At 37.0% G+C, this 26,854-nt stretch overlaps 1 protein-coding gene across 5 annotated transcripts in view; it reads left to right on the top strand.

Moving 5' to 3' along the window:
• Rictor (RPTOR independent companion of MTOR complex 2) overlaps positions 1–26,854 on the top strand; it is a 102,363-nt gene that overhangs the window by 58,193 nt on the left and 17,316 nt on the right. For all 5 annotated transcript variants that reach the window (XM_076551830.1, XM_076551827.1, XM_076551826.1 and 2 more), the window contains 21 exons: positions 3,388–3,455; positions 4,268–4,335; positions 7,517–7,599; positions 8,825–8,912; positions 9,507–9,597; positions 9,691–9,757; positions 9,879–9,959; positions 11,864–11,964; positions 13,629–13,794; positions 14,422–14,523; positions 14,649–14,695; positions 16,027–16,162; positions 17,061–17,260; positions 17,637–17,763; positions 18,272–18,436; positions 18,602–18,678; positions 19,595–19,673; positions 24,535–24,644; positions 25,071–25,158; positions 25,903–25,995; positions 26,416–26,522. In XM_076551830.1, coding sequence (XP_076407945.1) covers positions 3,388–3,455; positions 4,268–4,335; positions 7,517–7,599; positions 8,825–8,912; positions 9,507–9,597; positions 9,691–9,757; positions 9,879–9,959; positions 11,864–11,964; positions 13,629–13,794; positions 14,422–14,523; positions 14,649–14,695; positions 16,027–16,162; positions 17,061–17,260; positions 17,637–17,763; positions 18,272–18,436; positions 18,602–18,678; positions 19,595–19,673; positions 24,535–24,644; positions 25,071–25,158; positions 25,903–25,995; positions 26,416–26,522 — 2,144 coding nt within the window. The remainder of the gene's footprint in view (positions 1–3,387; positions 3,456–4,267; positions 4,336–7,516; positions 7,600–8,824; positions 8,913–9,506; positions 9,598–9,690; positions 9,758–9,878; positions 9,960–11,863; positions 11,965–13,628; positions 13,795–14,421; positions 14,524–14,648; positions 14,696–16,026; positions 16,163–17,060; positions 17,261–17,636; positions 17,764–18,271; positions 18,437–18,601; positions 18,679–19,594; positions 19,674–24,534; positions 24,645–25,070; positions 25,159–25,902; positions 25,996–26,415; positions 26,523–26,854) is intronic.

Raw genomic sequence — 26,854 nt, 5'->3', positions numbered from 1 at the left:
ACATGAAAGCTGGACTTGGTATGGCTCAATCCTGTGATCCCAGCACTCCTGGAAAAACATAAGAACTGTCTGGAAGCTTCTGTAGGAAACTCAGGGGCAGAAACAGCAAGAAGAAGTCTGCCTCAGAAATAAGGTGGGAGGGAGAACAGACCATAACATGTATGCACCCATACATCACATATCCCCCCCCCACACACACACACATACACACATACTAAATAACGCAAAAGAGAAGAAAACCACTTTGTTTGGCACTATCTGTAATGAATTTTTTTAAAACATGAATATATCTTTAAACAATATGTCACGTGTAAAGTATTTTGCTAATTGAGGTGGAATTTGTATCGTTATCTAAAATAGTAAGGCTACTATATACTTATTATAAGGCGGTATTAACTGAGGGTGGCGGCAGCTGGTTATAATCCTAGCATTCATGAGGCAGAGGAGGAATAATGGACTTAGAGGCCAGCCAGGGCTGCTAGTGAGACTGCATTGGAAGGACAGAGCAGCTATCACCCAGTCAGAGCATAGCCCTTTGTTTTGAATATAGCACATTGTTGTTTGTTGAAGATAGCATCCAAAATAAGTTTAAATCAAGGATTTAAGTATAAAATTATCTATGACTTAAAATGTTTATCATTTTCTAATTATCCTCACCATTTTAGGAAAGGTGCCTTATAAATGTTGTGGTTCTCATTTTATTAGGATCCCACCCCCACCCCTACCCCTCGTGATGGGGTCTTGCTATGATCCCTGGGCTGGTCTCCAGATTGTAGGCTCTGCCTCAGCCCTTCATGTAGGTAGACTATAGGCAGCACCAACATTCTTGGCATTAGGACTACTTTTAAGAACATTACAGATGATAAAACTTCATCAGACTATCATTACTAACGAATATAATAAGCACATTAGTCTCAGTGATTTTTAAATGTATTATTCATTGGAGTCTTCTGCCAATGGATATTATTGATCTTTTATAGAATGCTTAGCCTTAATTTTTATCAAGTAGAATAATTAATATTAAAAATTAAAGATTTCATATTTAAAATGGGATGACTCGAAGGTAGTAGCATAGACTCTTTAATTCCATACATTATAAAGCAAACTAGCAAACCTTTATGTAAATGAAAATAGCCTACAAAGACTATGGTAGATTTTTGAATGAACTGTCTTTTGTGCTTACATCATAAATGTCTTTCATCTTCTCCCTTAGTAAGCTGTCACCCCGGTGGCACAGAGCTGAGAGGGCAGGCTTCAGGCTGCACAGTTTCTGTGTGGGTGATGGGAGTAGAGCCACCAGGCTACCATCCTAGATGGGGTGTGAGTTTATCCTGGGACCTTGCTAACTTCATGGCTTTAGGAAAGTTGTTCAGCTCCTTTTGACTTACATTTTTCACAGGTAAAATGAAGATCATGATTTTCAAAGTTAAAAAATTATTTTGAAAGTTAAATGTTCTAAATAACAAATCTTAACAATAGTAACTGCAGTACTTGGCAACCATATAAGCTTACATTTACTTACATATATTTTCTCTGTATTCTGCTCTATATAAATGAGTTGCATAGTTCTTCACATGTAATAAATACTGGCTTCCTTGGCTGTTTATCACTGTCTTCTGTCTTCATTGTGGAATCAGTTCAGAGAATGTATTCATTTTATTTATCATATGGACTTTGTTTTCATTCTAAATCAATACCTGTTTTCTATAAAGAACGACTTATAGTACTCTTGTCTCTGCTGCCAGACATCACCTTCCTCTGTTAAAAATAGATGTGTGGTTAACTTAAAGTTTTGTGTTGCAATTTTTAGTTTACCCTGGTATTCATTTGCAGTGAATTTATACAAGTTCTTATGTAAGAGCTTACATTTTTTCCTGGACAATTGCTAGTCAGAGTATTTTGGTAGGGGAAATTCACATATGCTTGAGATTAGAAAAATCAAGAGCTTTTGGTGAGTGTGTAGTGCTAAAATAACAAACTGGATAATTTGTAACTAATCCCTTGTTCTTAACATTTACCAGAGTCTCAAAGTTGTCAGAATAGATAATGGTCTCAGTTTAAACATAAAAAATAAGTCTTAAAAACATCATTCTTGGGATGGTACATGCCATTAACCTAATACTTGGGAACAGAGGCAAGCAGATCTCTGAGTTCTAGACCTCCCTGGTCTACATAGTGAATTCCAGATCAACCAAGGTGATCTGGAGTGAGACCTTGTCTTTAAGAGAGAGAGAGAGAGAGAGAGAGAGAGAGGGAGGGAGGGAGGGAGGGAGGGAGGGAGGGAGGGAGGGAGGGAGGGAGGGGAAGAGGAAGAGGAAGAGGAAGAGGAAGAAAGAAAGAAAAAGAAATATCCAATTCTTGGGACTGGAAAGATGGTTCAGTGGTTAAGACCACTCTGCTCTTCGAGGAGATGCCAGTTTGAATCCTATGTACCCACCAGGCAAACAGCTCACAGTCTTGTGTAACTCCAAATCCAGTGAGATCAATCTCCTCTGGCCTCTGTGGACACCTACACTCATGTGTATGCACTTACATGCACATAATTAAAAATAATAAAAAGAAATATTTTTAAAAATCCCATTCTCATTGTTAAGGACTAAATAAAGATACCTACATTCTGTTGAAAACCAGTAGCTTTCTGAGACATGGAAACCAAACCGCCAGCTCTCATTAGAACAAGGAATTAGAATTTTGTTGTGGGCAAGGAGATGTCAATAGGAAACTGAAAGAAGATCAATAAAAATAACCAGAGTAAATCACGATGGGGGTGAGTAGCACAGGACACAGCACATGGGACAAAGCATGTCTGGGAAGAGAAGATTGGCAGAAGCAAGGATCCAGAGAAACAATGACTGAGATTTAGTTTCTAGATTTAACTATTTTGCAAATAGAACATAAAAGAAAGTAAGTTATTAGACATTCCTTTTTAAGACTGCTAAATCCAGATCATGTAAACTCTGAAGAGCAACTTGAGAAGAAAAAACTGACAGAAAGACACATTGCTTCAAAGAACAAGTCTGACAGCTGATTCCCAACAGAAGAAATGGAAACGCATACTTGGTCGGGAGCATCACATTGAGTGCTGAAGGAAGACGACTGCCAGCCCAGTCCAGAATCACTCATGTCTGTAGATGTATCCAACCGTCTTATTAAATAAGAAACCACATGTCTGTGTCTGTTTTGTTTTAGATGCATATTATACTTTAATTTATGAATTAAAAATTCAGTTTGTACTTCAAAGTACGCCACAGTTTTAAAATGAATTTGAAGAACAAATGTCTGAAAGTTAATCCACTTAAAGATACAGAGAACTGGAATTTTGTGTTATAGAAAAAAATGCTTTTTATAATAAAAATTCTTTGTGCTTCTCTTTCCTTTTCTAATTAGCGAATTTTAGCCCCCTATACTGATTTCCACTACAGACACAGTCCGGATACAGCTGAAGGACAGCTCAAGTAAGTACCGTGGTTTCCGCTAGGGCGGGAGGGGTCTGTGCGTCTATTTTGTGCCGTTTACACTGCTTGTGTACAGAGCTAGGGCAGCGGGAGTAGAAGTGAATGTCCTGTCTCACAGCTTATGGTGTACTTCTCAGAGTTACACGGTACAAGTGCAAGGAAAGCCTTGTGAAACTTGACCGTTCATTCATCATCTCCAAAGTACCACTGTGCTGGGTTCCTCTTAGTAACTGTTTGGTGACTGCAGGGTCCTGAGCCTGCTGTGTAGAAAAGCTGAAGAGAGTGCAGGTTGACAGCTCCCTCGGCAGGCTCGTGGTTCCAGAGCATCCCTGCCCCACGGCTGCTTTCTCAGCTGCCTGTGCTCTGCTGCTCATTGAAGCACATCGAAGTAGTTTTCAGGAGGTCAAGATTCACAACTTAGTTATAAACCATGGTGTGGATTTTGTTTGTGTTTATTGATTTATTTAGTTTTGCCTTACTGTGTTATCTCTGGCTAGCCAGGAACCTGCTATGTAGCCCAGTCAGTCCTTGAACCTACAGCAATTCTCTTGTCTATCTCCTAAGTGCCGAGGTCACAGGTGTGCACTGCCACACGTGGCTTATGTTGTCAATTTAAAATTGAAGATCAGTTTATTCTAATAGTTGAGTAATAGGCTTTACAGTAACCTGGTCTTTTTAAAACTTCTTGTTTTGATTTCAAGTATAAACACTTAACATTAATGATAGATTTTGCTCTGATACATTACCAGCGAAAACTTACCTCATTTTAAATCTTGTGTCTTCACTAATTCCCCACCCCAACCCTCCAACAGAGAAGACAGAGAAGCACGATTTCTAGCCAGTAAAATGGGAATCATTGCAACATTCCGCTCATGGGCAGGTAGGTTCATATGTTGCTCAGTGATGTCAAAGAATAAGCCTTACTTGGTTTTTCAAGTGTTTAATTGTTGTAGCATCTAATTTAAATACAAATGTAGTTTTACATTTATGGTATTATAACCAAGGAGATTTACACAAAATGATTAAAACACAGTGAAGAAAGTTTATAAGTAGGATATTGCATTCTGTATATACACACTCATTACATTTGCAAGTCACTGTACTAATGATTCCCTGGACATTTTAAGAAAAATCCAGCATGGTCTACATTCCCAATGAAGACTCCCAAAGTAAAAGACAAAACTCATGGGTCATATGTATTGCTGAAGCTTCTTACTTAAAAATGGTGTAGTAATGTCATTAATAGTAACTATGTTAGGCTGGGTGTTAGGAGTCTCAAACTTCGTTACTTGTTTTGAACCCAGGGCTTTCTTTGTGCATGATAAGCAAGAGCTCTGTTCTCGAGCCTTGTTTCCAGCTCACCAGATTTCTTTAGTATAGGGATTATACATGTTTCATCTTTCTATGGAGTAAAAACCAATTTTTTCATAAAGTAATATGGCCATTGACTTATTTTCTGTCAATGGTTACCTTCACAGTATTACTGTAGAGAGAGCTTATAAAGGAACATTAACCATAAGCAGAACAAGGAAATGTACTTAAATATTTCTGTGTACTTAAGTAATCCTACCTTACAAATATTTTTTTCGATATAAGTATTTATCCTAGCCACTTGGCTTTGGCTAGTGTGTTTCCAGTGTGCTTCTTCTGCTCTCTTAGAACCTCAATGAAAACCAGCCCTACCTGTTAACACTTACCTTCATATACAGCTGAAAGGTTGTATGTGAACCTGAGAGTAAACGTAGTATTTTTCATACTTATTCTAACTCATTTTTTAAATTGCAAAGACAAAATACCAAAAAATAGGTGATTTATTTTAAAATGAAGATTTATGTAGTGTCCACTTCTGGAGGCTGAAATGTTCAACAATGTGGCATTAGCATCGTGTGGAGAGAACCATAGGCTGCAAGCTGTGGTCTTTGCTCTCAGAGTTAATTTGAGGATTTGTTAAGATGGCCTCATCTAGTCCTAATCACCTCTCAGAAACCGTCAACGTGAATTTGGAGCTTGGTTTCTGCCATATGATCATTGAGGTGCCTCCAAGCTAAGTGTAGAGCAGTGCATCACTAATCCCCAGGTCCTCTTTTAACATAGATACAACTTAAGTCATCCTCTTTGCCCTTACTCCAGGATGTTTTTTTTTTTTTTCCTGTCATTAAGTACCCTCTATTATCCCTGGGCTTTACCGTGGATAGAGCTGTTTTTGTTTTTTCAAAACACGTTGCACTGTGCTTTAACCATCAACATAGCCCAACTGCTCGCTCCTCCGCCTTCCTTTGTCTAGACTCCACTCTTGTCAGTCTCTTTTTACAATTCATCTGATACATTCTTACTAAATTTCTTTCTCCAAATGTCCTTATATATTGATTTGTGACTAGAAACTTTAAAAGTTAGATGTTTTCTACCCTCTACTGAACTAAGAAAAATAAAGCATTTCAAGTTACAGCCTTGAAAATAACTTTTCTAACAAAAATATTTTCCAAAATAATGTTTAGATTCTGTGACAGTATTTATGAATTAAATAAAGTTCTGCAGTGTTAATTCAATGGCAGATTTCAAGTTCCACATAACTGATGAAGCAGTAATTTCAGCAGCTCAGATTTTCCACAAGTGTCAACAGCCTTTTTCTTGTGTTAACAGCGAGGAAGGTTTATATAAACCCTTACCATAATCTCTGGTTTCTCCAACCACTGTCAGATAGCAAAGTGTGAGAAGTGCACTTCAAGAACTCAAGCACTGAATTCTGCTTACTGTGTTGAACTTGAATTCTGATTCTAAGTCCAAAGAGAAATTATAGATTGTTCATGCATACAGACATACAAATTGAGCATCCTTAATATGAAATCCAACATGCTACAATACCTGAGATTTTTTGAACGATGACATAAATTGAAAATTCTACATGTGAGCTCATGTGATTAATTGCAGTCATAACACAAGAACGTTGAATTTAGTCTCTAGGATATGCATATAAAGTATATATGAAGCATTTATGTTGGGTCCATAGCTGAGTTGTCCCATGACACATGTGCAGGTATTCTGAAGTTTGAAAGAAAAATAATCAGGATCTGAAACATACCTGGTTCTAAAAAAATTTTGTTAACGGATACTCAGCCATTGTAGTGGTGACTGAGAGCTACAGAATCCTGTGTGACTATTCAGAATCATTTCCCCTAGCATTTTAATACAAAATGTTGGAAAGAATTTTGAAAAATGAAGTGGTTAGCATGTATTCCCCCTGTGTAGATTTTGTATCTGTCTCCACTGTTTGTGTGTCAGTCTCTCTGTGTCTCCATCATCCCATCTAAGTTTCTGTGATGGACTGTGAAGAAGCTTGCAGATGCTGCCAGCGTTCTTTAGTCCTGAAAGAGGTGTAGGTGTGTACTGTTGGTTACCGCTCAGGAAGTACAGAGGCACTGCTGTGCACTGTCATCGGTCTGTGTGAGCTCAGTTGCTCTGCATCCTTCTCAGTGCTGCTGTTGCAGTCTGGTGTAGTGTTAGTGGCCTCACTGATGCCTTTTGCATTTCATGGTAATTAATGATACTGAGCATTTTATGCTTGCTTATCACCTATGTACATACCTTGTGACATAAAATTTTAGTATGTACAAAGTTCTGTAACTTAAACTCTTTGATCCATGAATTTCATTTGGAACATGTTACTTATTCTCATATGAGCATTCAGTTGATTTTAGAATTATGTTTGACAAATGTCGTGGGCTTTTTTTTTTTCTTTTTTACTATAGTCTGAGGAGTATTAGATAGAGAAAATACCATTTTTTTTCTTGTGTTCTTACTTCCAGAGAAGCATTCATTTATAGCCACTTTGTTGTTTATCAGCTTCTGGATATGAAATAGAAATTGATGAAGAATTTAGGTGATGAAATTAATGACAATTTCCAATTATTGGAGATAGTCTGAGAATACTTAATATTCTTTAGTTATATGATATCAATTATAATAACCAAATAGTATAATTTAACTTGGAAAATAATCACAGATTTTATTATATGATATTATTGTAGAATTTCTTATTTTTTTTTAACTTTTATCCTCCTTAGGTATTATTAATTTATGTAAACCTGGGAACTCTGGGATCCAGTCTCTAATTGGAGTACTTTGCATACCAAATATGGAAATAAGGGTAAGTAACAGTTACTGTAATTCTTACATGCCTGGACCCTTAAAAGTTACATTAGGGACTGGAGAGAGGGTTCATTTTTAAGAGTGGACTGTGTCCTGCTCTTGCAGAACCCTCAGCCTCGGTTCTCGGCACACCTGTCATAGCTGCCTATGACTGCAGTTCCAGTAGAGGCTAATGCCTCTGGTCTCTGCCATCATCTGCACTCATGAGCACACACACAGATTGCCTTAGAAATCCTTGGTGAAGTTCTTCCTCAAGTTGGTAATTTTTAGTTTAGAGCGTTTTTCAGTATGTGACTACTTAATAGTAATATTTGAATCACTTAAAATACTGTTAGGAGTGACAATTTTATTCAAATTTGAGTTAAATATAAATTATTAAAACAATGCAAGTAAAACAAGGACATTCTTAATTTTAAAAGAGTCAAACATAGAAATACGTATAACAAAAAGGAGATGTATATTTATGTAGTCATGCTTTGTAATTTATATATTTTTGATACCACGTTACCATGATTTTCTTTCAAAGATGGTGGTTTTCACTAAAACTAAGTTACTTATGTGTTGATTAGATATATTCCTAAATTGTTAAAATTAGGACATTCATATTAAGTAACTAAAACCAAATTGAATATGGAGGGAAAAATACATTAACTCTTAAGTTCTCTTTTCTCTTAATTGTTTTTGTTTTAATTTTGTTTCTCCATTTTACCTCCTAGTTTTTTCTTTAAATGAACTGTACCTGTAGCTGAAAAAAGCTGTGAGAAAACACTGGCTAGCTATGCTTCGCTTAAAATGTGAAATAAAACACACTAGATCATGGAAGTGGGAGGGTATGCTTATAAACTGGAACATCTCTGATCAAAGAACAAGAGGAACAATTTTATTGATCCTTTTCTGAGGTGTTGGGAATCTCAGACCTTTGAACATTGTAGGCAAGTAGTTTGTCGCTGAGCCACACCCCTGCCCATCACCTGACTTCCATCTGTGTACATGGAAAGAACTGATATCTGTTTTCAGAATTGCACAATGGTGATAAGGAAACAGTTTTTTGAAAAAAAATTAAATGATAATTTATTAAATATTTAGTAATTATCCCTTTCCTAATACAATCTTGATTGAATGTGATAGGTATGTTTTTATTACTTTTGTTAACGCTGTGAACATGATCTTTTTAATCAAATACTTTTTCTAAAGAAATAAGTGAACTGTATTTGCTCTTCTAGCGAGGTCTGCTTGAAGTGCTATATGATATATTTCGTCTCCCTCTACCTGTTGTAACAGATGAGTTCATAGAAGCCCTGCTCAGTGTAGGTAAGTACTAGCATGCACTGGGATCTGTGGCTTACTGGAATGTAAGTGACTTGATGGAAACAAATACTAAATGGTAAATACTAACCACTTTCTTTTTTTTTTGGACGTTAGAGAATTATCAAATTCATAAGATACCTAAGTCCCCAAATGAAGGAAGTTACAACTGCATACACTTTTATAAATTGTTCTATGTCATGTGTGTGTTGCATGTGAGTGCGCAGGTGTGTTCACTCCATATGGGGAGGCCAGAGCAGGCCATCAGGCGTCTTCCTCTGTCATCCCTTATTGCTGTGGGATAGTCTTACTGAACTAGGGGCTGATTGTTTCTGCTAGTCTGGCAGACCCTTGAGCTCTCCAGATCTGCCTGTGTCCACTCTTGTATGCCACTGTCACAGGCACACACACTACTTGACAAGCAGTGGCATTATACAAGTGTTCATGTAACAGGCCCAAGTAACCACACCCTTGCCAATCATGACATAGTCTCTACCACTGATTATTTTTAAAACCCCTTTGAAGTTTTTTTGTAGCCTGGATAGCTGATAGTCCTACACTCATCTGTTTCACTATTACTAACTATTTTAACTCCTTTAGATCCAGGAAGGTTCCAGGACAGTTGGAGGCTTTCAGATGGCTTTGTAGCAGCTGAGGCAAAAACCATTCTTCCCCATCGTGCTAGATCCAGGTAGAATCTAGATATAAAAATGACTCATTTGTTATCATTACTGCTTTAACGTTATGTAGAACATTGAAATTGTTGATGTGTTTCTGTTTCTAGGCCAGACCTCATGGATAATTATTTGGCACTGATACTTTCTGCGTTTATTCGTAATGGACTTTTAGAGGTAATATTTACAAACCTTTATTCTGTCAACAAAATTCTTTAGAGTGAGAAACAGATCTGCTAAAGAAATGTGTCCAAATATACCGTTGTGCAGTGGTGATGCTTTCTTCTTGCCTTCATAGGGCTTGGTTGAAGTGATAACAAACAGTGATGACCATATCTCAGTTAGAGCGACCATTCTTTTAGGAGAGCTCTTACATATGGTAAGTTAGTGACTTCTGGTTATGTGGTTTGAACTTTGAGGATTTTAAATGATAAAACAGGTTAGTTAACTGGCATTACTTTTTGATAGTTCAGACAGTACATTTTCATTTTGCTAAAGCCTTTAGTACATATTCCTGATAGAGATGTATGTGTCAATATTAACTAATTTTGTAAATGTAACAAGTACTGAATGTTGATTTTTTTTTTCTTTAACCTCTTTTGATGTTGATAATTTGGATCCTGTAAATCTTGACTACATTCAGAAAAGCATGAAGAAAGCAAGAAATAAAAATTACAAAACCATGAATTTTATTTCAGTCTTATAGAAATGTAATCCATATATTGTAGTGATTCAGAAAGTTTAGCGAAAAAGTTCTAAATATAATTGTCATACCTGAATATCACTGGTTTTCATAAACTAATAGTTTTAGGTTCAGAGAATGAGATTCTTGGGGTAGAAGCCTCAGATAGGCTTCCATGGTTTTTTTGACCTTACTAACTACTAGAAACTAGAGGCTATGGGCACCTTTCTGTACTCTCAGTAAACTGAGTTAGGAAGGAATTGTGCATTATAAGAATTTGTACCTGTAGGTCACTAACAGTTGATAAAATACTAAATAAAAAGGACTTTGAACTCGTTTAGGAAGAAGTGATTTTTTGGTAGATCTTTTCATATACATCATGGCCTGCTTTTATTGGCAGAGTTATTTTTTGTTTGTTTGTTTTTTGTTTTTTAATTGTTTCTGGCCGGGCATGGTAGCACACAATCTTAATCTTAATCGCATCACTCCGAAAGCAGAGGCAAGTGGAGCTCAGAGCTTGAGTCCAGCCTGGTCTACATAGTGAATGTCAGAACAGCCAGAGCTACATAATAGACACTGTCTGCAAAACCAAAAAAGTGTGTCTGTTTCCTCCTTTTTTCCCCCAACTCTTTATCCCCCACATAGCATCTGAGCTGTATATGGGGTAAAGAATTAAACAGTATATAAACTCTGTCTTTTTATCAATGACTTAGTCAGCCACGTTCTCTGATCTCATTCAGCACTAAACAGTACTGCAGATTCTCAAGTCAGATGAGCTGTATGTTGGGTCTCAAGACACCATTTCCTATAAAGATACCAGTATTCATTTCTGTTTTATGGAGGATTCTTTTTATATGAATTTAATCTTTTTCCTCAAGCCTCAGGATTCTGTGATTCTCATGAAATATAAAAGGTGGCTATATTAAAGGATAGCAATATGAGTTCACTGCTTATTATCATATCTTCTCTCATTTATATTTACTAAATGTATTTACTGGTAGGAAGCTAGTTGGGTAGTGAAATTTTGCCTAGCACCAGAAGATAATGTTTCTATTTAAGTATTGTTGCTGTATGAGACCAGCATGTTCTGAGAAGGTTGATACTGCTTCTGGTCTTTTCTCAAATATGATGCTTTGCTACATAATTCTCATTTAAGAAGTGAGTTTGGTGCCTTTTGGAAGCCATATTTAACATTAAAATATATTGTTTTTGATATATGAAAATTGGTTGTATGATTAACTTTTGTTCTCATTGTTTTAAAAAAATTTTAATTGTGTGTACACATGGGTGCATGTATGCAATTGTGACATGGTGCATTGGGGGTCAAAGGACAACTTTGGAGGAGTTGGTTCTCACTTTCTGCCATGTGGGTCCTAGGATAAAACTCAGGTCCTCGTATTTAATGGCAAATACCTTGTCCGGTGGAGCCATCTCACTGGCTCCAACCTGTCCTCCTTACTGGAATTCAATGGGATTAAAAATTATAAGTATGTGTGGGTGGAAATAAGTCCATGAAAAGCCTTGAGTTTTATTAGTCTTACAAACATATGGTTATTCTGTAGGAAACTAAATTTGTTTATAAAATGTCATGTTCTGTATAGGCAAACACAATTCTTCCTCATTCGCATAGCCATCATTTGCACTGCTTGCCAACCCTTATGAATATGGCTGCATCCTTCGATATTCCCAAGGAAAAGAGACTGTAAGTACTAGAGCCTTAGCAAAGTGTGCTTAACATATTTGATACCTTCCTAGATAATCTTCTCTTTAACCAGGGAGAGAAAACAAGCAGTGTGGACAGGTTATGCTTGGGAATTCCTTTTGCAAACCTCAAGAAGGGAAAATAACAGTTCTCAAAATAATTAATAATTTGTATTTGAGACTAAAATCATTAGTAAATGATATATTGACCCATTTCCTTCCATGTTTCTGAACAAAGACCAAGGTTTTCCTATATGACTGAAGTGGTGAGTTTTTGTTTTTGTTGTTACTGTTTTAATTTGTTTGTGTTTATGATCTGGAAAAAGTTACATATGTCAAGCACATTTTCCCCTGGTAATATAAGTGAAATGTAGTTCTCTTTGGAGAACTCTTTGGAACTATGAACTTTTCTTTAAAATTAAACATTCTTCAAAAGTTTAATTACCTTTAAAGAAATAAATGCTTACAAATGGACCAATAATTAGTTGTTTTAATTTTGCCAAAAAATAGACTTGAGACATATTGTTCAGCTGAACATTGTAGTTCTAACTGGAGGCTTACAGTAGACTGAAGCTTTCAAATTCCTTTTGTCGTTCCATGATGGAAGTAAATGCTTTCTTAAACCTGGTAGTTCTAAACCCTCTCAAATCAAGGTCAGATCTCAGAGATCATCAGGAATAAAAAATTATGCTTAAAATAACAGAATAGTAATAGTCCTAAGTTTCTCTTTTTCAGCTTCCTAAGTCCTCTTTACCTAAGACAGATTAAGTACTTGCCAACCTGACTGCATCTTAAGGGGTTTAAACTCTACGTATCAAGAGTTCTCGAGTTGAGACTTAGTTGCTGCCAAATTCTTCAAAACTGTACTTTTCCATATAACATAGAAAACATTAAATAACTCTAAACGATCCTAATTATGGTCGTTAGTCAATGCTGAAGATAGAGACAGTTCATTTGCTACTAGGATAATTGATTATATTGATGGACAGTGAAGTTCTATTGCAACTTCATGTAAACAAAAATCAGTCTCAAGTAGAAAATAGACTATGTGAAAAACAAAGCTTTACAGCATTAATAAGAAAACCGGGTTCTCGACTTTATGTAAATACCTGTGAGTATATATGTGTTTTGGGGGTGGTGCACTTGGCATACATGTAGAAGCAGGGTGTTTTCCTCTTATTTTCTCCACCTTACTTTATGAGGCAGGATCTATCACTGAACCAGGAGCTCGGCCTTTTGGCTAGGCTGGCCAAGTAGCCACTGATTTTCAGGACCTGGACTCTGCTTCTCTTCACCTCAAGCACTGAGGTTACAGGTGCACTGCAGTGACAGCTTTTTTGTGGGTACTAGGGTTCCAGATTCAGGTACCCCTGATGCTTGCAACTGTCTTGCCAATACTGCATAAGGACTTCTTAAAACCAGTACACAAAATGAGCCCACCGCCTTAGAAGAAAAGACTAGGAAGTGAAAGTTTGAATCAAAGTGAGAGTCTTTATGTAAACCGGCAGTACTGATGTGTTGTGATTATGCTCCATGCTTGAGTAAATGTTTCAGTTTGCTTAGTAATCTCTGTTCTTGAATTTATGTAAGTTTAAGTAACTTCGCAACCATTACTTTAAAAGTATGCTGGTCTTGCTCTAGTGTTGATTTTTCTTTCCTCCTCAGTCGAGCCAGTGCAGCTCTGAACTGTTTAAAGCGCTTCCATGAAATGAAGAAGCGAGGACCTAAGCCTTACAGCCTTCATTTAGATCACATCATTCAGAAAGCCATTGCAACACACCAGAAACGGGATCACTACCTTCGAGTTCAGAAAGATATATTTGTTCTCAAGGTACCTACAGGAATGTTAGTTTCCTAACTCTCAACACCTGGATTGGAGTGTGCTTACACTTGTCTGGGTTTTCAATTTCATTCAAGCATATGGGTTTTCAAATTGGTAGTTTGACCATGCAGAGGAACCTGGAGCTGGGTTAGGTGTATATGAAGGTAAAGTTTGTGTTGCGGATATTTGTGTGAGACCAGAGAACAACGGTGTGCTCTTCCTCAGACACCACGTACCTTGAGTTATTTGTTTTTGTTAATTTTTGAGACAGAGTCTCTCACTGACTAAAAACTCACTGCATAGGATAGACGGGCTGGGCTGGCCAGCAGCCCAGCATTCCCCATTGTACCTTCTTCCACCGTGCTGGGGTGACAAGTGTGTGTCACCAGTCTCAGCATATGTGGGTTCTGGGGATTGAACTCAGGTCCTCTTGCTTGTAAGGCAAGCACTTTAGTAACCATCTCCCTGCCCTAGTTTTTTTTCTTTTCTTTTCTTTTAATTTTTATTAGCTTTTTGAAAATAAATAGTTATTGAGAGTCATTGATGATGCCCCCCTCCCCTTCTTGTTTTTAAAGTTAGTTTTCTGATGTGAGCATAGATTGCTTCATTGACCTTCTTACTATCTGGTGATTGTAGGACACAGAAGAAGCTCTTCTAATAAACCTTAGGGATAGCCAAGTCCTTCAACATAAAGAAAATCTCGAATGGAATTGGAATCTCATTGGGACCATTCTTAAGGTATGATAGAATACTTCCTGAAGATTGCTAAATTGTCTTCATTTTATTGCTTTCATTTATTATAGTTATATGCTTAGGAATTGTTAAATATATATTATTTAATGTAAGATATTATGTTTTTCTAGTGGCCAAATGTAAATCTAAGAAACTATAAGGATGAACAGTTGCACAGGTATGTAAATGCTATTGTGCCCTTAAATTTGAAGAACTGAATTTATATTGTGGTTAATGCCTGCTGAAAGTAATCATTGATTTTTTTAGAAAGTTGCTTATATTTTATGTGCAGTCTTATAATCAGATGCACTAGCTAATTTTCTTGTTACTTATATTCTTCTTCCAGCTATGATCTTTATCATAAGTTACTTAGGCTGGGGTAGCTTTATATGGGTCATGGTCTTAATCCTGACACAAGGATGGCAATAAGATATGGTGTCTGTTTTTATTGGAACACTTGTGCTTGCACGCACCTCATCTTCTGAGAGCTGTCTCTCCTTCCTAACTCTGCTTATCGGCACTATAACACATGCTGATGTCAGAGCACAGAGCAGGGGAAGCCACCATACTATAAAGCATGCTGGACTTCATGGCACTCTCAACACATGAAGCTGCCACACTGTAAAGCATGCGGATGTCATAGCACATGCAGCATGTGAAGCTGCTCTTTGCTGCACCTGTGTGCTTTTACTCCTGAATGACTAAACGGCTACTGTTCCCAGTCTCCTTGGATAAAAAGGCCTTTTCTTTGTCTAGAGAAGTCCATACCTTTTCTTATATTGTATTCAAATTTAATGATACATAACTTAATGGTTATATCAGGTTTTGAAAAATATATAGAATAGACAAGTTACAGTGAAATTAAGCATGTTACTCATGATATTCTTTAAGTATAAAATAATGATATCTTAGTAAATTTGCTTTGTAACTCTTGTACATAGCTACCTCTCTGGGTTACACTTTAGTGGATGAAGTTACGGTGAATTATATTAAATGAGCACAACAATGAAAGTTAGTGGAAAGTATGAAAGTATGTCATAAATTGAGTTAAGTTGATGTCTGTAGGAGGCTTCCTTATATCTCTCCAGCCTTCCAGTCTAGATGTGTTATCTCAGTTTACAGTTTTGTTGCTGTTGGGGATGTGGTGGTGGTGGTTTTTAGTTTTGGAGTTTTGGACTTTTGAGGCACAGATTTGCTATGTAGCCCAGGCTAGCCTGAAACCCACTAAATGGCCTATCCTGGCTTTGAGCTACTGCTCTGTCTGCCCTTACCTCCTGACGGTTGAGGCTTTTAAATGTATGCCCATGTCTGGTTATGTCCGCCCTTTCCCTGCTAGGTCTCACTGTAAAATTCTTATTCAACCAACATGTTTTCCAGTGATTCCTTTTTTAAATGTTGTGAAGTGTACCATACCAAGGTGCTTAGCAATTTTCCTTACCTGTGCTCAAGATTCTTGTCAAAATAATTGTTTGGTTTCCTACTTCGTTGCTAATTTCATCTTGATTTTAGGTTCGTGCGTAGACTTCTTTATTTTTACAAGCCCAGCAGTAAGCTGTATGCTAGTCTGGATCTGGACTTTGCCAAGTCCAAGCAGCTCACAGTTGTCGGTTGTCAGTTTACAGAGTTTCTTCTTGAGTCTGAAGAGGTAAGCCTTCCAGAGACTTTGACAGTACATAGTTTTTGTTGACCCTGCCCCTTCTTTTCCCCCTCTATCACCACCCTTTAATACATACTTTTTTTTTCTTTTTAAAGAAAAGCCATACTACATAGCTCTGGCTGGCCTGGATTCACTATGTAGGCCACATTAGCCTTGAACTCAACAATCTGTCTGTCTTGAGCGCTGTGGTTGAAGTGTATACCATCACTTCTGCCCTCTGTTTTACTTTTTTTTCCTAGTTGGTATAGGCTCTGTTTGAAATACAAGCTTAGGCCTTTAATCCCAGCACTTGGGAGGCAGAGGCAGGCGAATCTCTGTGAGTTCGAGGCCATCCTGGTCTCCAAAGCGAGTTCCAGGAAAGGCGCAAAGCTACACAGAGAAACCCTGTTTCGAAAAACCAAAAAAAAAAAAAAAAAAAGAAAGAAATACAAGCTTAGACCTATATTTAAATCCCAACTTAGTTCACCTAGATAAGAAACTTGAGGGAATTATCCACGCTCTAGATGGCCTGGTTTACTCTCAGATAAGATGGGGAAATGGAAAAATAAAGAGAATCTCCAGATAGTTTTTTTGTTCGTTTGGTTTTTTTTTTTTTGGGGGGGGGGTTGTGCAGGGGGGTGGGGGTGGGGAGACAATTTCTCTGTGTAACATTCCTGGCTATCCTGGAACTTGCTTTTTAGACCAGGCTGGCCTGGAACTCACTGAGATCTGCCTCCTTCCACCTCCCAAATGCTAGGAATAAAGGTGTGCACTACCACCAACTGGCTACTTACTTTTTTTTTTTTTTAATTCAAAGGCTTAAACTCTACAAATTCAGTGTTTCTGTTACCAGTGACTTCCATCACTAAGATTTCTATGGCTATAAGAGATGACTTTCTAATTACAGGATGGGCAGGGATACTTAGAAGATCTTGTGAAAGATATTGTTCAGTGGCTCAATGCATCATCTGGGATGAAACCTGAGCGAAGCCTTCAGAACAATGGTTTGCTGACCACCCTTAGTCAACACTACTTCTTATTCATTGGAACACTCTCCTGTCATCCTCATGGTGTTAAAATGCTGGAAAAATGCAGTGTCTTTCAGTGGTGAGCAATCTCCCATTGTGTGGTAGAGTGAACCTAAACTTTGGTCTTAATGAGTCCAGATACACAGTATGGTTTTTATTTAGTCTGTATATGTGTGTTTGGTAAATACTTTTCTCAGAAATATTTATTTATATAGGATTTAAAAAATGTATGCTGAATTATTTTCACATGTCCATTTCCTAAAATAGTAATCATCTAATGGATTCATTAATGAATGAATCACCTGATGGGTATCTGTGTATCTAATCAGGTTGTCTGTTTTGAAAATGCATAATTTTCTATTTGTCAGTCATATTTCAGTTAAACTGGAGAAAAATTTATTGAAATTGTTAATGAATCAACACAATAATTTATAATACAATTTCTTCTTTTTTAGTCTTCTTAATCTTTGCTCCTTGAAAAACCAAGATCACCTGCTGAAACTCACTGTTTCTAGCCTAGACTATAGCAGAGATGGATTAGCCAGAGTGATTCTTTCAAAAATTCTCACAGCAGCTACTGATGTGAGTATACCATGGGAGATAAAACTGCAGTTTTATATCAGTCCATCCCAATATTTTAGAAACTATGGGCTAAATCACTGTCAATTTTATACTAAGTAAACTAAGAATATGGGATGGAAATTGAGTTAACCCTAACTTTTAGTTGCTATACTTAGCTAGCAAGGGACATTCTGTGATCACAAAAATGGTTTTTCTAGGGTCCATCATTCTCAATATATGCTACCCCTGTGATTTCCCAAAATACAAGAAATTTGATGCATAATTTGTGGTAATTTAGGATTGCACTCACATATTCTGGTCAGTAAACATTTTTTAATGCCTCTGAGGAACTCCATATAGAACCCTTTTAAGTTAAAAGAATGAGGCTGCTAGTTAGAAAAGGAATGTTAATATCAGATACTAGCTGTACCCTGAATTCAGTCCTTCTGTCCTTTGCAAGTAGAAGAGCTTTTTCAAAATGATACTAGATGTCTATGATGACTTTTAATGTGTTCCTTTATCTCTCTAGGCCTGCAGACTGTATGCAACAAAACATTTAAGGGTTTTATTGAGAGCTAATGTTGAATTCTTCAACAATTGGGGAATTGAGTTACTAGTGACTCAGCTACATGATAAAAACAAAACAATTTCTTCTGAAGCGCTGGATATCCTTGATGAAGCTTGTGAAGACAAGGTAAAGTTGAGTTGTATTGTTGTTATAATGAAACATTTAGGCCGAAGTTTATTAAAATATTCCATTTTAATTGGCAATATCACAAAAGCACAGTATGGAAAAGTGTTTTGTAACAGAAAATATGCTGTCCTTGCATAATTATTAACTTGATGATCATCCCTTTAGGCCAATCTTCATGCTCTTATTCAGATGAAACCAGCCTTATCCCACCTTGGAGACAAGGGCTTGCTTCTCCTCCTGAGGTAAGTATTAAGTACATTTTCTTATGGTGATATTCTCCTGGTCATGTATATTAATGTTAGATCCAAATCTGACTAGGAAATACTCTGAATTTACTTTAAATTTCTGAACCAGGCCTATTTTAGAATTGAGCTGTTCCTTGTTTTGTTTGTGTGCTTGTGTTTAGTATATGTCTCATGCTTTTCATGAAGTTTTCTTTATTTTTATCAGGTTCGGTCTTTTTGCAAAATTTATCTGTTTATTTATCTATCTATTGTGAAATTTATTTATCTATTGTGAAATTTTATCTGCAATTGAAAAAATAAATTGGAAGGTCAAGGACAATTTTGTTAGAGTTTAAAAGAGAAAAACCCTAGGGCAGACAAACTGTAAAACCTCAGCAGCTGTCCAGAGGCAGACAGTGGAGGAGAGAAGAACAAAAGGCCGTACTTTAATCTGGCATGGTGGTCAGATCACCCCCATCGTGGTGGGGAGGGAAACTAGAGAGAGTAAGGAAGCCGAGAATGTTGGGGAAATACAAAGGTTTAGGAAAGAAAGAGAAGAAAGGGGAACATGGGCTTTTCTCATTCGGGTGGACATGCAAGCTATGTGGGTGCAGTGCTGTGGGCTGGAGACCCAGTAATGGATTTGCGTGACGGCTGATCTGGCTTCTTCCAGCTGAAAGGGGCATCAGTGCGGTGGTGGTCATGGTATCTCTAAAGCATGTCTGTCTAAAAACCATTCCAGAAATGCGTCAGTCGTTTTATTTGTATAACCGTCAGATGTAGGGAGAAATGGAAGTCCTAGTGTTTGAAATTTTAACCTTTTTATTTTAGACGGGAATATTCCACACTCTGTTTGTTTCTTAAGCATATTTATGTTATTTTAGATCTTTTTTTTTTGACTCAGTGTTCAACTATGATTGTTCTAAATTTACAGATTTCTCTCCATTCCAAAAGGATTTTCCTACCTGAATGAAAGGGGTTATGTAGCAAAACAATTGGAAAAATGGCACAAGGTAACTTCTTATTAAATAATAAGATTTAATTTGTATACTTTTTTCTTTATGATTCAGACCAATCGGTACTACATGAGACCTTATCTTCAAACAAACAAAAACAAATCCATTCATATTGTCTTAGGCTTTCTATTGCTATGAAGAGACACCATGACCACAGGCAACTCTTACAAGCAGCAAAACATTTAATTGGGCTGGTTTACAGTTTCAGAGATTTAGTCTATTATCATCATGGTGGGACATGGCAGCATGCAGGCAGACATGGTCCTGGAGAAGGTGTTGAGAGTCTGCAGGTAGAAGAAGCAACTGTGTCCCACACTGGGCATAGCTTGAGCATATGAGACCTCAGAGCCTGCCCACACAGTGACACACTTTCTGCATCAAGGCCACACCTACTCCAACAAGGCCATACCTCCCAGTAGTTCCACTCCCTATGGACCAAGCATGAGTCTATGGGGGCCATTTACATTCATATCACCACACATATGTAATGCTAAATTCTATTAATTTTATACTCATATACTTAATCTACTTCCTAACTGTAATTTGTAATTTCTTCCTTCCTTCCTTTTTTCCTTCCTTCCTTCCTTCCTTCCTTCCTTCCTTCCTTCCTTCCTTCCTTCCTTCCTTCCTTCCTTCCTTCCTTCCTTTTTTCCTTCCTTCCTTCCTTCCTTCCTTCCTTCCTTCCTTCCTTCCTTCCTTCCTTCCTTCCTTTTTTCCTTCCTTCCTTCCTTCCTTCCTTCCTTCCTTCCTTCCTTCCTTCCTTCCTTCCTTCCTTCCTTCCTTTCTTTCTTTCTTTTTCTTCTTTTTAAAGTGCTGGATTGATTGGTTGATTGATTCTGTGTGTCATGAATGTTATAGCAGGCCCATGGACATCAGAGGACAACTTGTGGGAATTGGTCCTCTCCTTCCATCATGTAGATCTTAGGAATTAAACTCTGATCATCAGACTTGGCAGCAAGTACCTTACATGAGCCATTTTATTGTCTCTGTTTATTTTGACTGCATTCTGTTGAATTTAACTTTGATTGTGTGTTTTACTGCTCGGATTTCTTTGACACCAATCCTTTTGTTCTTGGATCTCTTATACAGAGATATTGGTTGAAATATTAAGGCCACTGCACGTAGTTAAAAGGGAGGTTTATTTTGTGGGATAACTTACAAGTGAAGGGGGATAGGTTACAGGGTCCAGGAAAGGTGAAGTGCAGTCCAGCGGTGTTCTCTGGAGAACTCTGCTTAGTCTACCTCAAGCATCCAGGATCCAGGAACCAAGAGAGCCAGCTCATCCCGATCTCGGGTCTTCAGGGGTCGTCTCCCAGCCCCGCCTTGTAGGCGTGACAGTTACTGAAGCCTTAATGGAGGTAGTACTTCCAGGTCATAACTGGAACAGCTACCCACTACACAGACTGACTTTGCTTTAGCTCTTCTATGCAAAAACGAATTTTTCTAAATGAGGCAAGGTTGAAAACAGTTCTGTGTAAGCAGATATAATCATCTACTTACACTTCATTTTAGGGTGCTACCTTTGATGAATCTGAGAGCAGACTTCCTCTTTCATAGTTGTAAGTGACAGCACAGGGAAACCATTGAACTATAGCACTCCATGATTGGAAGGAAGGTTGACTTGGAATTATGTAGCTACCATGTGGCTATCTTTCCAGTGATAGATTGAGAATAGCCAAAGGCATTCTGGGGGAGTCCAACGCTGCAATGGCTACCTATCAGGAGGCAGAGAGGATAGCAAAAGACTGGATAACTACAGGGTCTGGAGACATGCCATCCAGAACAGCCTGGAAGAAAGTGTGGGGGCTTGGATTTTTGTTTTGGTATGAGCTAAGAGGGAAGTAGACATCTGCCTCATTTGCTGGAAGTGGGGAGATAACGGAAGTGGCTCTTCCTCAGACAACTTAATTCAGCCCGTTTGACAGGTTCCTGAGGAATGCTGAGTGTTAGTTTTTGTCTGTCCTCCATCAGTCCTTCTGTTTAACCATCAGAGCTGAGCCCAGACTGTCATTTAGGACATTGTCAGTGACACTGTCATTTTGGGGGTTTGGAGTTTGAGGGGATTGGGACCAATAGTGACATGTATGGCCCACAGAAGCTGAAATACTTACTCCCAGGTATTTTATAGAAAAGTTTGTCTGCTTTTCATAAAAATGGTGATTTTTGAGAGGAGAGGTATGCATAATAAATATATAGGCCATACTTTATTTCTCCATACCTTGTAGATAATTACTTATGTAATTAATCCGGCTATTGAGTATTAACTTTCATCACATATGTCATTGACTCTTCTAATTATGATGTAGCAGCTGTTTTTGGAAAGCATTCTACTTGATAATTGCCTTTTTATTTCTTTGGTATTTTAGCTATCTGTAACTGATTTTCAACAAACTGGATTTAGAAGCATAAAAGAAATTCTCTTCTCACAAGCACTGTGCCTTTCAGCCTATTTTAATTGTGATCATTTCTTCTTGCTCCTAGATGAAGTGTTAGGCAGATCCGACAGCTTTTCTTGTCGGCTAGTAAACAGTTTATCTGTTTTTAAGGTTATACAGTATCTAAGTTAGTATACTATTGAAATTCTCCTCATGCAATTTTACCATTCTCACCCAGCTTAGGCCTGCTGTTGGCTTATATCAGTGGAGAAAGGACAGGGTTCATTCTTTATCCCCACCCTCATTTCCTTCCTCTATTTTTGTGTTAATTATTTTTATTATGTATATGGGTATTTTGCTTACATATATGTATGTCTGTGTACACATGTGTGCCTGGTGTGGGCACCAGATCCCCTGCAACTGAAGTTATAGATAGATGTGAGCCTCTATATAGGTGCTGAGAATCAAACCTGGGTCCAAACAGCAGTCATTGTTTTTAGCCAGTGAGCCTCTTTCCAGCCCTTTCTTCTCTTTTTGGATTGTAAGTTTCATACCTCTTTAGGTTTGGAACAGGAAGAAGAAGAAGGGGTCAGGAACATTCTTTCTCACTTGAGATAATCTTATGGGCTTGTTAGCTCTAAATGGGCTGATTCATAATGTTAAGTCAGTCTTAGGGGCTACTTTCATGGACCTCTCATGTACAGCTCTTGACAAGGGAGTGTTTTCTGTCCTCTGGCTGCCTGTTTACATCTCTGAGTAGTAGATGTCCACACTTGACATGGAGGGGTGTGTCTCCTTGCCTGTCCATCTGTCCTCTGCCTGTTTACATCTCGTAGTAGTAGATGTCTACACTTGACATGGAGGGGTGTGTCTCCTTGCCCTTCCAGGTCAGTATTTTTGGATTGAATCCTCGAGATAATGCCTATCAGAAACTCCATCTGTTTCCTGCTTTTGGCAATGGTGCTGACTGTTGCTAGTGTTTCCAGTTGTCACTGGAAGAGATCACTGAGTATATACCTCACAGATAATAATTAATTCTGTAAGAAGTTCAAATACTTGCCTTAATGAGGTTTTTTTTTGTACTGACGTTTTTATTAGAGGCATGTATAATGATAATATTTAATTAAACCCTTGTTACTGTTATAGAGAAAATACAAAACTTCAGGACCAGGAAGAGCTTTCTATGCACCTCGCAGGGCACTAAGTTTACTGCCTGACCGACATAGTCTGTGTGGTTTACAATGCAGTTTTCTCTCCCTCTTACGGAGTCTTCTCGGAAGATGCTGTCCCTTCACAATTTGTTTTGTATGCACTTGGTTGTGGTGTCCAGCTGTAAGCATACATACATATATATATATATATATATATATATATATATATATATATATATTCTTTATTCAAAATACAAAGGGATGAAATTCAGTTTGCAAATGTAAATACAACAAATTTTTCATTTAACACTTTATTTTAACTTTCCAGAGCAGTGTATTCAGATCTACCTCATTCTTTTTTTAAACTGTGTGTGAACTCTGCGTGTGTGTATTTTAAGGCGAGGGAGGGAGAGAGGGAGGGATGTATGTGCTATGAGCCATGTGTGGTAGTCACAGAACGACTTGCAGGAGTCATTCATCTCCTTTTATCATGTAGTCTCTAGAGATTGAACTGCTTGTCAGGCTTGGTAGCAAGTGTCTTTACCTGTTAAGCTAACTCACTGGCTACTACTGTATTTTTTTAGTGACTGTGTAATGTTGCCAATCCTGTTATTGATATATATTTAGATTGTGCCCAACACAACCTAATTTTTTAAATAAATGGTACTTGCTCAATATTATTACATAGAGATATGTGTAAAGATATATATATTTCATAGTTCTGAAAGTATATAAGTTGGATTAAATTTTAAAAATGCAATTGTTACCATAAAAAATAATCAGAATTTAATTTCTAATAAATACTGCTGAATTGCCTTCCAAATTGGATTTACCAATTTTTGCTGACAGCTTGAAATGGAGAACTTTTGTAATAAAGATAGCAATATGATATACTCAGCCTAAAACATTGAACTGGAATTTTTTTTAAGGGTATGTAGGAAGTAAATTTATTTTTGACCTGATTTAAAAATATAAGATAAAGAATTTAACTCAAAAACACTGAAATTATATAATACAATTAATTTTCTTTTTTGAATTTATGCTGAATATCGTTAGAGTTTAGTAAGAAGATAACTTTTTCAAGGAAGTGAGAATTCAAATATTACAGAAACCATTATTTGCTCACTTACTTGGAAAGATGGAGAAGCTGGGTAGAACACTTAAATGGAGTAGAACATTTGCCTTTATGACTCATGTTTTTCCTTTTCCAAAAATTTATGAACATACTTTTTATTTTTCCTGTATTTATTCTCCAAAGATGTGCTAAATATCTGACACAATGTAGTGATGGCCATTATGAAACTATAGAATTAAAACAATGCTATCTTCTAGGAATATAATTCAAAGTACGTTGACTTGATTGAGGAACAACTTAATGAAGCACTCACTACATACAGGAAGCCGATTGACGGTGATAACTATGTTCGTCGGAGTAACCAAAGGTACAGTCCACTCAGTGGGTCCATGTCCACTTTAAAATCAGCTGTTCCTAGATCATTTTAAAATGATGGAGGATTTCTGTACACTGATAGAGGAAAATCTCTGCACAGCAATGCTCGCTCCAAGTTTCCAGTGGTGTGTATTGCACGCTGTACATGCTTCGTTTTGACCCATTTAGAGATACACTCCATGTTCTCAGCCTAGTCTGCTTTTCTAGCTCCAGCTTGCTTACCATAAACTCTGAGACCTGACAGAACTATTATTTTTTTTCAGAGAAATCCTCATAAGTTCATACCTTTATTGCTTTATTAGAAATCATATCTTATTAATAGCTGCTTATTATTAAATCATGCTTATTAATATTTGCTTACTTAATTAGCATATTTAAGTATGCTAGTAACTTTCTCAGTCATCTTTTATCATACTAGATTACAACGACCTCATGTCTATCTGCCTGTACACCTTTACGGACAACTGGTACATCACAAAACAGGCTGCCATTTACTGGAAGTACAGGTAAAAACATAATACGCATTGTAAATTGTAAAAGGAGTAAAAGAAAAATCTTAATAGTGCTAAAATAAATATCTTTGCCAAGGTTTCTTAAAAGCTGTCTTGTACAAAGATACCTGCTGTCTGGCTTCACAGTCTGTTTGGTCCACAGGAGCCATGTGGTAGAGGGAAAGATGTAATTTGTGTGGGTTTTCCTCTGCTATCTCTAAGTGTGCTGTGGCATGCACATGTGCACATACACACATAAAATATTTTAAAAAATAATATCTAAGACTTATACTACTGGATACTAAGTATTTCATATGTAAAAGATTAACTCACGAGACCTTGTAAGGCTGGTGCCATTGTCCCTTAGAGATTAGGAATTCAAGGCATGGGGAAGTTAAGTAACTTTTCAGTGGCTGATTAGTTGTGTAGAGTTAGCTTCAACTCAGGTCTGTATTCTTCACAATTTATTGAAGAAATTATAATCACATATATGAAAAAACTAAGTTGCTTTCTTCCTTGCTTCAGAGGTTGAGCTGAACCTTAATGCAGATTTGTTAGTGACAAATCCAGAATATGTACTCAGAACCTATGCCCTAATGTGGCTTCTAAATAAGCTGTATGTAAAGTCACTCTTGGAATTCTAAATGTTCACAAATGACCAAAGCAAACCTTTGGTTGACTTGTGATATAGTATAAGAAAATATTTTAGAAGCCTAATATATTGTTATTTATTTATGTGGAACTTCTTTCTTTCTCCAGAATGTTATCACAGAACTCTGTCACAGTGTTCGTACTCCAGACTTGGATAAATGGGAAGAAATTAAAAAGCTGAAAGCCTCTCTTTGGGCCTTGGTTTGTAATAAATACTTCATCTTTGTGATGTTATGGGTTTTGTTTTTTAGGTTCTTCCCACTAATAATAAATTAAAATTATTTTACTTTGAACTTGTTCTTAGATTAATATTCAAAGACCAAGGTTGTTCTTACCATTTAAAGGTTATTCTTATGCTGAGGAAATAGATGATTAAGCTATTAGTGTTTTGCCTTTGTTCTCCTTCTAAGACAAGCAGCATGTTTGCTTACTCCTAGCACACCTTATTTAAGGTTTTGTTTTTACCTTGGATAGTCTGTCTGTCTGTCTCTCTCTCTCCCCCTCCCTCTCCCTCTCTCCCTCTCTCTCTCTCTCACTCAGTTGGATTTAAATTTGTTTCTTGGTAGCTTTTAAAATTTCTTCACTATATTAGTCATAAATATTTGATATTATTTCTTTTAGGGAAATATTGGCTCATCGAATTGGGGGCTTAATTTGCTACAGGAAGAAAATGTGATTCCAGATATACTAAAACTTGCAAAACAGTGTGAGGTTCTTTCCATCAGAGGGTATGTTACGTACCTGAGAAGTCTTTCTAGTGAATTTATTCTTATTCACAAATAGGTATAAGGCAAAGTAGCTCATGATTCATAATTGTTAATTTAAATATGCTTTGTTAGGATCCTTTGTACTGCCTTCATTTTGTTTTAATTATTTTTATTAAGGAGATTTACGTGGTTTTTACTGTGATTCATTTATTCGTCACTAGATTTAATGTATTTTGAATATCTTCTTAAGGAACATGTAGATACCCATATAGCAGATTATTTTATAGTTATTTAAGAAATCTTACCCTGTAATTATAAACTGTTTTTACTATGTGTTTTTTTTTTGTTTGTTT

Source organism: Peromyscus maniculatus, chromosome 15, assembly GCF_049852395.1.
Source record: "Peromyscus maniculatus bairdii isolate BWxNUB_F1_BW_parent chromosome 15, HU_Pman_BW_mat_3.1, whole genome shotgun sequence".
Lineage (NCBI taxonomy): Eukaryota > Metazoa > Chordata > Mammalia > Rodentia > Cricetidae > Peromyscus > Peromyscus maniculatus.
Note: the sequence above shows the minus strand (reverse complement) of the source record. Positions and strands in the feature narration are given on the sequence as shown.